At 37.7% G+C, this 12013-nt stretch overlaps 1 protein-coding gene across 8 annotated transcripts in view; it reads left to right on the top strand.

The window, feature by feature from the left end:
* Positions 1-12013, top strand: part of Tpk1 (thiamin pyrophosphokinase 1) — a 372724-nt gene that overhangs the window by 328762 nt on the left and 31949 nt on the right. The window contains exon 10 of one of the 8 annotated variants that reach the window (XM_029557022.1): positions 6994-7314. The exons of the other annotated variants lie outside the window; for them this stretch is intronic. Within the exon in view, the coding sequence (XP_029412882.1) occupies positions 6994-7037 (44 nt within the window). The 3' untranslated portion in view covers positions 7038-7314. Of the gene's footprint in view, positions 1-6993; positions 7315-12013 lie in introns of those variants that run through there. 8 annotated transcript variants of the gene reach the window in all.

The following is a 12013-nucleotide window of genomic DNA, read 5'->3' as shown; positions in this document are numbered from 1 at the left end:
GCTTATGTATATTGAGATGGAAAACAGAGTCATAAATAGTAAATTTTAAAAAGCTTCTGACATGTAGATGGTACAAAAATAGTTTCATAATTGACACTTTCTGAGCCTTTTCCTCCTTGAGTCTGAAGCCCATGATGCTACTATGTGGAACATCTTGTTCAACTCTTGCTGCTTTAAAAATTACATCTATGTCAAGATGACAAATATTAGCATAATACAAGATTGCTTAGAATTCAGAATGATGAGAAACTGATTTGTTAATAAGAACCTGCCAAGTGTTTGTTGTGATGTCCTAGTACTTAGTGGTAATGCAAGGCAGGAAAACAGCTGTGAGAGGGGCAGTGAGATAGAGGTGTAGACCTGGGATGAAAACCTTAGGCCATCACACTTCCTTCCTAGTTAAATTATGTGACCTTGAGAAGCTTATGTCTCCCAGTTCCCTAATTGAGACTATCCCCACATCATTACCTACTTTGTTCCTCAAAGAGTTTAGTGGAGCTTACAAAAGGTCATCAAAATAAAACCTCCAAATAGATGAAGAGAAAACCATCATGGCAAATGAATACGACAGGAAGCAAATAATTTCTGAAACATAGAATTATTCTAAAATTCAAAAAGCCAGTGTATTGAAAATACTTTATGCTATAAGTAGGCAGGATTCCAGACAATCACTGTCAAAAATTTGGATCTGAATAAGATACTTACTATTTACAAAATTTTGTCATATTTTTATTGTTTTTAAGCCAGTAGTCTTTTTTTAAATAAGGTTTTTTTTATGTGTATTTGTATGTCTCTTTGTTTTTTGAGACAGGATTCTTTGTAGCCTCAGCTGACCTGGAACTTGATATGTAAAGTAGGCAATGGATGAATTCGGTTGATTGGGAGAAAGCACCAGGACACAGATAAAACTCCAGCAGAATAGAGTTTATTAGCAAAGGAACACTGGGACAGATCCCCTTCCAGGCAGGGAATATGTCTGCCCCCGGGTTGTGAGCTGGAGTCTTTTATAAGGGGAGACTTCTGGTGGGGGTGCAGAAGGCAGGGAGAGGAAGATACATTTTTTAAAGGTAGGGGGAAGGACTGTTAAAACCCACCCTCTTTAGAGATCAAAGGGGAAGCCTACTGTGTTGGCCAAATAGGGGAGAAAAAGTCTGCTTCTCTTGCCTTCAAATACTAGGATGCTTATTAACTTGGTTCCCTTTTCTCAGGTGCTTGTGAGGTCCCCGAGGCCCTGTTGGTGAGGGGGCAGGGCTATGTGAACCCTAACAGAACTCACCATGTAGACCAGGCTGGCCTTGAACTGACAGAGAGCCATCTGCCTCTGCCTCCTGGGTGCTGGGATTAAAGGCATGTGCCCAGAAAAAATGAGAGAAAGAGAGAGAGAAAGTATTAAAAAAAGAAAACAAATTGCTCCTCATTAAAATAGTATTTGGTTTTAGATAAAATCCAAATATTCCTTAAGAGAGAAGCAGGAAAGTGGTCTACTCATGTTCAGAGGGTGACGAAAGGAGACAGATACCAGCACCATAGCAAAAAGTGCACAGTCTTCTTGTCTCCTAAACTGCATATCATTTTTTTATGTCAGATCTCATTCTTTCCCTGAACATGCAGAGTCTACAACTATGTTTTCCACCACAAGCTGCATACATGATGTCGATTAACATGTCTCTACCATGAATTCTTTATTCTTCATTTTTTTCACTGTTTCATGTGTCTACAGAACAAGTTTTAGTCATTTTCACCATCCATTACGCCCTTATACCCCACTGTCTCCCACGGTAGCCCTTCTTCTTCCTCCTGTTTTCATGTCTGTTTTGTGTGTGTAACCCACTGAGTGTACATGGGGTTGCTTGGTAAACATGGATGGAAGGTTATTTGCTGGAGCATGGGGAGCTTAGCAGTGCCTACAGCACTAAGGAAAATGGCAGCCCCTCCCCCAGCAACAATTAACTTCCAGTCATCCCTCAGGGAGAAGTGGGACCTCACAGACCCCTCCACCATCTGTGCTGAAGTGTTGACAGGCCCAGTCTTAAGCAGGTCCTGAGCATGTCCAGAAGACCTCCTTTTGCTGTGTGTCTCCTCATCTTCTGACTCCAGTGTTCTCTCTGCCTTCTCTTCTCCCATGTTCCCAGAGACTTGGAAGAGATTACATAGTTGTCCTGTATATGGCTCAGCACTCCACTGTCACATTCTCTGCACTTTGACTAATTGTGAGTCTCTGTATTACCTACCGCCTGTTGTAATAAGAAACTTCTCTGACCAAGGCACAGCACAGCATAATCTACAGGTGTAAATATATGTATTTATAAGATATTTTTATGACATTACCATTTATCAAAACAATAGTAGTAGCCCCCCTGCCAGGGTTCATGACTTCTGTAGCTCTTTATCCAAGTTTACAGCCAGTCATATTTTCCCTCCAGTGGAGCAGGCATCAAATCTATTTTAAAAACTGTTGGTTTACCCCATAATGATATGCCACTATTGCACCAGAGGCACATCTTGCATGGTAGATCCTATTGTAGCTGACAGGATTCATAGGTGGGTAAGACTGTTGATGATTTTTCTCCCCCAGCAGCCTGCGTAACACCGTACAAAAGCTAGCCTGTAGAAAAGAAGCTACCAGCTCAGTTCCAGCTTGATTTTTCTGTCATGTGACCAAAGCATATGGCATCTTCATCAATAGAATCTTACTATAAAGTTCAGGTAGGCAACCAAGAGCAGTGGTAGTAGCTTATATTATTTGCAGGGGTGGGGGGGCTCTGGCGCCTCTCAAACAACCCTTAGGGAAATATCACACATCTGGCACTAGAGTTTTTGTTTAATAATCTATGGCTTCTGGGAGAAGCATAATCCATATGAAGGGTATCTCCAATCAGATTCCTTTTTTAATGATGTCTTTAAATATGCTTATAGAATAGTAGGTTTCCATATATCCCCTATTTCCTTAATGATGCTGATACGCCATTTCCAGATACCTTCTACACACTGTCCTGTACAGGTGCTATAGGTCAGCAATGACAACTTAAAATGTCTAGCCAAGAGCTAGGCATGCTACTTTGACTAGACTGATGGGTCCATAGATCAGTGGTCCCCCACTGTTGTTTTTATGATGCTATGAGATCTAGGTTAGCTCCTTCAATAAGGCACATAATGAATACTATCAGGTCTGATTGAACTTATACTAACCTCAAACTTTTTGTCTCTTATGAGATATTATTTCAAGCTCTGTAACTCTGATCTCATGTTCCTCATGTTTTGAACTCAGGTGAAGAACATTTTTACTGTCCTTGTTTCATTTCATCCTAATTGAATTTTCTAAACTAAGGAAAAATTTGCAAAGTTTGTTTTGTTTTAGTTTTTATGATAGATGATAAGTAGTCTCTAGAGAAAATACTGAACACCAGAAAAAAATTGGGAAAATTCTGTGTTCAACATTAAAATATCATGTCATAAGTGATCATGCCATCAAAACACAACTAATAATGGCAATTGTGATGTGTTTCCTATGTGTACAATGATGCTGCTGCACAACTTTTACATATTGTTTGAAACAGGCTTAAAACAGACATACCATATCCTGGTAAACAATGCTCATGGACATGCATGCTTCCCTGCATCATGTTTCATTATGTGTAGACATACATGTCCATTTCTCTTGGACAGTTAGATTACTTTTACAAAGAACAGTGTGATAGACATCCACATGCATGATTTTTTTATCTGTGCATGTGATTTTTCCTTTCAGGATAAGTGCTCAGAAGAAAAGCTGCTGATCCAATGATAATGAATTCTGCAGATACTATTTTCACCATTTAATTAGAAAATAAGTGCAGAGACAAAAAGACAGTGGATAGGCAATATCCTTGGCCCCTAGACTCCTGTAACCACTCCTTAAGTCCACTTGCATTACACATGTAATTATTTCTTCGAAGATGCCTTCCCCAAGAGCACATCCACCAGAGTGCATTCAACTGAAAGGAAGCCCAGAGCAGCAGCAACTTCAAGCAGGAAGATCTCTCTTACACTGGAGTGTCCACTAATGTGAATAAGGGATGCTCTGAGATGCCACTTCCCACAGGAGTCTCAACACGGACTCCTCCCACTTTGTTGCTCTCCAGTTCCTGCATGGAGTATGATAGGAGGTATAGCTGGAGCTCTGCCTGCTTCCTAGTCAAGGAAACATCTGAGAGAGGCAAAACGTTTAGCTGTGTCTGTAAAGAAAATTCCCTTAAGCAGCTAAACAACTTCTGCATGCAGCATCTCTTTATCCAGAACTTTCTCCAGTAGATTTCAAAGGAAGCAGTTTTCCTGTGGGTCACATGTTTGATAGCACTACTAGGGCCATTTATTTCCAAATCTACCCCTTTCAATTCATGTTTTTAATGTGTTTCAAACAAAGGATAGGGTGAAATTGAATCATTTGAAATCACCTAATAATCCAAGTGAGTATTTTAAGCCAAATGTTCATTACTCAGAGACATAAATCTTTGTCAGATATCAATTCACACTAGTTAAATAAGCTTGTTTGATTTTCCCATTTTGATTTGAATATGAAGACTGCAGCCAGGATTCTCTTCTCCCTAGAATCAAAATGTCAGTTCTGTCAGAATGTGAGAATTAGGACATAGGAGACTGAATTGGTCATCAGTTTCAGTGTGTGCATCCAGATTCCTGGGTGTTGAACCTGGTCCTCTTCTATCGTAAGTGACCTGGCAAGAATGTGGCAACATTGAGAGTTCATCTTGAGAAAAATGATAAACATTCAGAAACCCAACATGGATAAACTAATGAGAAATCAAGTGCTACTTTGTTTTGCTTCTTATAACATGTGTTCACATATGTGCACGTGCATTGTTTAGTTTGCATCAAATATGCATGTGTCACATGCTTCACACTGGTCAATTTCTTTCCAGAACTTTCTTCAAAGCTTTTAGAAGGTCTACAGTCCTAATCAGGTTCCAGAAATAAAGGAGAGTTCTGTCCTTATCTGCCACTGATAAAACCATTTTAAAGTTGAAAAATTAGTGGTCAATCCCCTCCCGTTTCTCCCTCTCTCCCCTCCTTCACCACCCCAGCACTGACTATGTATTCTCATTCTTATACTGTCCCCTGTGGTAGGTGACCTACTCGGTACATTCCGCACAGCTTTCACTCCACACCATTTGAAGTTTACCTAGAAGTAACTGTTTTATCCATTGGGATCCCGCAGCTTAATGTAACACTTCATAAGCTAGCTTCTAGGTGTTCGTGTCAGTTTTTAAAAATCCTTTTAAAAAAAGATGAATACTTTTTCTATGTCAATTGTTTAAAATTCTGCTTGTATTTCCTTACTACATCCCGTTCATTATTGTTTGTTTGTTTAATTTTGAGACAGGGTCTCCTTGTAGCCCCAGCTGGCATAGAACTCACTATGACAACCAGACTGGCGTCAATCTCTTGCGCCACCACCACTCCAGGTTCACATTCAGAATTCTTAGTGGCAAGTTCTTTCACTGTGGGCAGGGGTGGGCAACAAATCCTGGTTGTTCCTTTTAAAAGAAAAAAAAAATATCTATGTGAACCTGTACTAGGAATAAAAATGTATAATGACCTGCACCTCATTCTTTGAAAGATGGCTTTGACAATTTAAAAATATGACTGTCAACCGATATCTAGAAAACTAGCATAATTTAAAGCAATAATGACTTTGGAAAGGGTGCAGGGTAAGTATGATCTGCAAACGAAAGAAGAAAGCGGCAGGGAGCCTAACTTTGAAAGTGTCATTGTCTGTGCTCTTCTGAATTGTTCCTTCAGCGCTGTCTGCAGCCAACACAGGGATCTAGGAAAAGCAAGTGGGGCAATTAAAATCTCATTCCAGATGGGAACAACCTCTGGATTGATTGGTAGTAATGGTAAGGTGGCTAAAGAAGAAGGGACTGTGTTCGTTTCTTATTGACCAGAGAGATGTCTGTCCAGGTAGTCTGTGCCAAATACGGAACAGCAGGTGCACATCGGCAAAACATGCAGCAACTGAGATTTGATGCTCCTTCGGAGGCCAGGGAGACTCCAGCCCCACTGAATGGTGGATTCTTTCCACATGCTACAGTTTGACATTTGCTCATTCTGACATTTTCATTCAGGTCAGAGAGCCAGTCTGCACAGAGTTCTGGGAATTAGAAAGGACTCTGGAATTAATAAATGCAGAACTAGACTTTTGGTGTGCAAATATGTATACTTACTTTATGGGTTCTTCAACCATGAACTCAGGACCAAAACTACACAGAGGGATAAAATAAAATTAATGTGAAAATAAAGGACTGTATAAAAACATCTATGTGCAATCCACAAGAGATCCACTTGAAGGAAAATGATCCTGAAAGTCTAAACATACTAGAAACACAAGAATTCAGCTGCTGTTGAGATTTTTATACACAGTACTAAGGTCATGATAAAATTTTCAACAATGATAGAAATGAGGAATTTATGCTAAAGAGTCGTCTCTGGACCACCAGGAAGCAAAAAAGAAGAAATACAAGAAAACGAGTTGGAAATGAATGAAGACAGCAGCAAGTCAGGGGTGCGGAATGGGGAGAGTGGTTTGCAGGTGCCTGGCACACCTTTGAAGCCACAAGCCCCCTGCAGGATGGTCTTAGTCCAGTGGATTCGGACCTGGGGATCTGGCTCCATCCCTTGAGATTAGCATTGGGAAAGAAACGTAAAAAATACACACCTCACCCTTCCCTCTTGAGATGCTTATAGCACATTGAAGAAAGAAGTTCCTCACTGATAAGCAGGGTTTTTTGTAATTTATAAAATTGAATTTTAAAACCAGATAGAAAAGTGTATCGCTATGACACATCAAACTGAACCAAAAAGTTTGCTTATACTGTTGAGGGGCTAAATGTAGGAAACTATATTAATTAAAGTAATAAGATTAAATGGGTGATTTTTCTTACTTTCCAGCTCTCTATTTGTATAATAATAAAATGAAGGAAAAAATGTTTCTTACAGGACCAAGATTTTCAGCAGCTCTGCCGTCCTCCTCCTCTATGTGAAAGAAGCCCAGTTATGGGCAATGGGGAGGAAGAAGCAGTTCTACCTGGTGTCAGCTTTGAAATGTCTAATGTGGTCAAGTTATTTCTTCATGTGCCACCCAAAATGAGCTGTTTCCTTAGCTGAAGATGCTCTTTTTAGGTTTTGTTCTTTAAGTGGTTTGTCATTCTTTTTTCATTATGTTATTTCATTAAACACATACCAAGTATTACAGCATCCTAGTCTCACAGGAAGGCGATCCAACAAGAAACCTGCTCTTCAGACCAAGTTTATGTTCTGTCAGAAAGTAAAGACAGACATTTATTGGCTAATTAGCAAATACTAGTGGAGTGATCCCAACTTAGTTACTTGAATTCTTTCAGGTAGACTAGACCAAGAGCACTCTGGGTAATGTACTGGAGACACAGATGCAAGAGTGACTCTGAGCCCAGACTTACAAAAGCATTACTTGGGATTACAGGGGGACTGTCAGATGGCTGCTGCTCCGGCACAGAGAGAAAGTAAACTTTCAGCCATTTACTGGAGACTGTGCCTTTGAGTAAATAGAACTATTTGTTTTGGAACTGGCAAATAAATTGCCATTTTCAGATGCCTTAGGAATTCATTGAGGTCGGCAATGGTACCATTTGTCAAGAGACATCATGAAAAACTTCATGTTGCCTATACTGTGGCTTTATAAACTAAAGTTATCTGTATTGTGATAGAAGGGGTAAAATGGTATCCTAAATTTTGGTTATATTTCATGTGTCATTCTAGTTTGGGTTTTAATAATGCTTAGATGATTTTGTATAGGATCCTTTCAGAATTTGTTGCACATAATTAAAAATTATATATCATGTAAAGGTTTGAATGAATTGATGATGTTTTAGATGAAATATGACTTACTTTGCATATAAGTGTAAATGTTTTAAATAATGTCCTTCATGTAAAAGTATAGAAATGTTTTATTTTATTCTGTCTTTACACTTACTTCTTAGAAAGGCTATCAACAATTTAAGGCTACCAGTTTCTTTTAATTTTCATTAGTAATTGCTACAAAGTTGCTACATCAGAATGAAACACTGTAGTTCATTACTTAAAGAAATAAGTCTGTTCTTTACTACTTTTTTACTCCCTTTAAATAAAGTATTCAAAATTGTATTCAAATTCAGAAGCCACTTACGGTTCATATCTCTGATTATGATTTAAAAGTAAATTTTAAAATGAGTATTAAAAATTTATTATTTTAAAAATTCTATTGGGGATTGGAGAGATGGTCAATGGTTAAGAGCACTGGCTGCTCTTACAGAGGCCTAAGGTTCAGTTCCCAGCACCCACATGGTGGCTAAAAACTAACTCCTGTTCCAGGGAATCTGACCCTTTTCTGACCTCCACAGGCACTGCATGACATGGGTGCCCTTATACATATGCAATACATTCATACACATAAAAATAATAAATATTTTTAAAATTCTATTGGGCAGGAGAGATGGAAACTAGATTTTGCTGTTAAGGACATGGGGAAAGATGAGTCCTTATACACTGATGGTAGGAATGAAGACTGGAAATCAGTATGGAGGTTCTTCAAAAAAGTAAAGATAGAATTTCCATATTTTATAAATCTTAATTAAAATGCTGTGTCCAGAATCCTTGTGTATATGCTTATGTGAATAGTTGAGGGGACTGTACATCCAGAAGTAGACCACTGTATCATGCAATGGAAATTAATTGACTGGTGATTGATTGATTTAAAATGAATTTTCATTGCCAATCTTATAAAGAATATTATCTTTACAATATCATTAATAAAATTATTATGTAATTATTATTAGGAAACTAAGGCATCATTCTTATAGTCAAATAAGTTTTATAAATTCTTGTTTTGAATTGCAAACAATGAAGGAAATTGAAGACAACAGAAATGAAAGGCAAGACTCCATGCTCATGGGTTGGAATAATTAATATTGTTAAAATGCTCAGCCTATCCCAAGTGATCTATGGATTCAGCACAATCCCCTATCAGCATTCCCAAGATATTTTTGAAACAGAAAATCCTAAAATATATATGAAATCATGGAAGTCCCTGAACACACAAAATAATCTTGAACAAAAAGAGCAAAACTCAAAGTAACAGATTTTCTAATTTGAAGTTTACTATGAAACCATAGTAACCAAAACATTACAGTGCTGGTGTTATGTTCTTCTAATATCTTCGTATTTTATAATTTTATCAAACTTTTACATTCAGTACATTTTGTTGTCACAGGTTGTAGGTTTACTTGTCATCCATCCTGTCTGGCAAAGTGTTAACCAAATCAGTAGCTCTCACCAGAGGCCCTTTGACGTCCCACAGAACCTTTAAGGATGGCTCCATATATTCTTGGGTGTTACTTTTCTTCCTGGGGTATACCAAGCAGAAGGGAGGCAGCAAACAACCTGTCCTACACAGGAGCATCATCCAGTGACAGAAGTATTCATCTCCATCTAAATTTCTATAATTGAAAAGCCATAGTCTACTTTTTATTTATTTATTTATTTAGGTCTTTTTGACACAGGGTCTCCCTGTAGCCCCAGCTGACCTGGAACTCACCATGTAGACCAGGCTAGGCTTGAATCCCAAGTGCTGGGATTAAAGTCATGTGCCACCATGCCTAGCTAAAAGTCTTCATTTGTAATAAAGTTCAATTTATTGACTTTTTCTTAATCCGTGTTCTTTGCCTTACTAAGGAAATCTTGTGTAGCCCAAAGTGTCTAAAATGTTTTCTTCTATATGTTTTATAGTGTTTGCTCTTATATTTAGATCTATGGTATATCATGATTTGGATTATGCAGATGACACCTTCAAGCCTTGAAACCAGATATTATAAACCACGTGATCTTTTAGCAACATTGAACCTTTTAGCCCCTGAGCAGGTCTCTCCATCTGCCAGAGACTCTTCAGCTTCTCTCAGCAGTGTTGTAACATTCATCTTACACTTGCCCATTTGTCGATATGCTGGCTACTTATGTTTCCTTTTCTTGCACTCTTTAGGCAAGCATTCTGTCACTGTGCTGCATCACTGTCTCTTAGTGTTTTTGACACAAAGTCTCTTTGTAGCCCTGCTGACCTTGAACTTGTGGAACCCGGTCTGGCCTCACACTCATGCTACCCTGTCTCCTCCCAAGTGCTGAGATTGCAGGTATATAGGAACATACATGGCTAGTATTTCTTAATGTTATCTTATAAATAGATTTCTCAGGTTTTGATATTAATACTACATTAGCGCACATAAAATGTAATTAGCATATTCTTTGTCTCTGATCTGTTGAAAATTTGGAGGAATTAATAAATGGGGCTTTTATGTTCAAAACACTTTCTTCTGACTTTCTAAGCAGAAGCTACTTACTATTTCAGACACCACTTTCAGCTGTCTTACAGTACACGCTTTATTTCACAATCTCAGTAATAGTGAATTTCTCAGCAACTATTTTTTGTACAATTCACTGACAAACTTACTAACATCTTCTATATTTATATTGAATCATCATTTACTTAATATAATGAAGCTTCCTATGAATTTAAATGTCTTACCTTTTACATTTCATTCATCTTGAGGTTTTTCATTATTGAAATTCACATGATGCTTTATAAATAGGGCAAGGAATTCAGTCAGTAACATTTGTCTAAAAACATCTTTTTATAATCAACGTTAAAATATTATTTTTCCAGCATAAATTTATTTTCATAATAAATAGTGCATATAACTATAGTTATGATTTCTAGTGGGACCAGCTATAAACTCTCAAAGCTTGCCCCCAGTGACATACTTCCTCCAGCAGGCTGCACCTCTTAGAGGTTCCATACCCCCCTGAAACAGAGCCACCAACTGGGAGCTAAGTGTTCAAATACATGAGCCTCTGGGGAACATTTCTTTTTCAAACCACCACATGTTTTACAGTTGTTTTCATGGGAGAAATGTTAGAAGAAAGTAGTGAATTAATAATAAAATGAAAAATCAAAACAAGGTAGACTATTAACATTATTTTTAACAAACTAAATGTAAAGATGCCTTGAACTTATTTGCAAATACTAAACTTGTGCTGTACATGATGAAACACAAAATGTATGAATGTTCTAACTTCGTAAGGATATAATCTATGTACAAAAATGGACGCACACAATTAGTTTATGTGCATTTCATACAGGAACAAGTAAAGGATAAGACACCAGGACAGTTTTGAAAAAGTCACTTATACCCAGAGAAAACATCTATTCGTTATTTTATTATTTTTTGTTTTATATGTATGAGTATTTTGTCTGCATATATGAAGTGCACCATTTGTATGCAATGCCCACAGAGGCCAGAAGAGGGAATCAGATCATCTGGAACTGGAGTTAACAATGGTAGTTAGCCACCATGTGGATGCAAGGTGCCACTGAACAGGAGAACCTGATGTGGCCTGAGAGCTTACATCATTAATGTTCAGAATGAATAAGAAAAAGTGTGAATTTAATTATAGTATAGTATCCCACATTTGAATGTAGTGATGATAGACTTATCTTGACTCTAGAAAGTCCTAAAACAGCCTTTGGATAAACAAAGTATATTATTAGAAATGGGACTTTGTCAGAAAGAAAAAGCTTTCTCTACTTTCTGTACATCTCATACTATATTCAAAGCATAGCTATATAAAATTATTATTACATGATAGTAATAGTCACTATAGTAATAGTCTGCATATTTATTTAGTCTTATTCTTCTTCTCAAAAGAAAGAATAAATTCTTTGCTGTTGTCTTTGTTGAAAACTCTAGCAGTCCAATGTCTGCTCTACAGAGTGAAGGCTTGGTGTGGGGAGACCTGAATGGTAGCTCCCAGCTCCTTGGTGATAAATGGTCCATATGTAATGGACCTATGCTGGATTATGAATAGAACATGGTCTTCTGTTCTTATTAATATCTTTTTACATGATACCACTTTCTGAAACCATGCTGAAACGTGTGTGTGTGTGTATATATAT

The sequence above is a fragment of the Nannospalax galili genome, unplaced genomic scaffold, assembly GCF_000622305.1.
Source record: "Nannospalax galili isolate Female #2095 unplaced genomic scaffold, S.galili_v1.0 scaffold1907, whole genome shotgun sequence".
Taxonomy (NCBI): domain Eukaryota; kingdom Metazoa; phylum Chordata; class Mammalia; order Rodentia; family Spalacidae; genus Nannospalax; species Nannospalax galili.
This window is presented reverse-complemented; position numbering and strand designations above follow the sequence as displayed.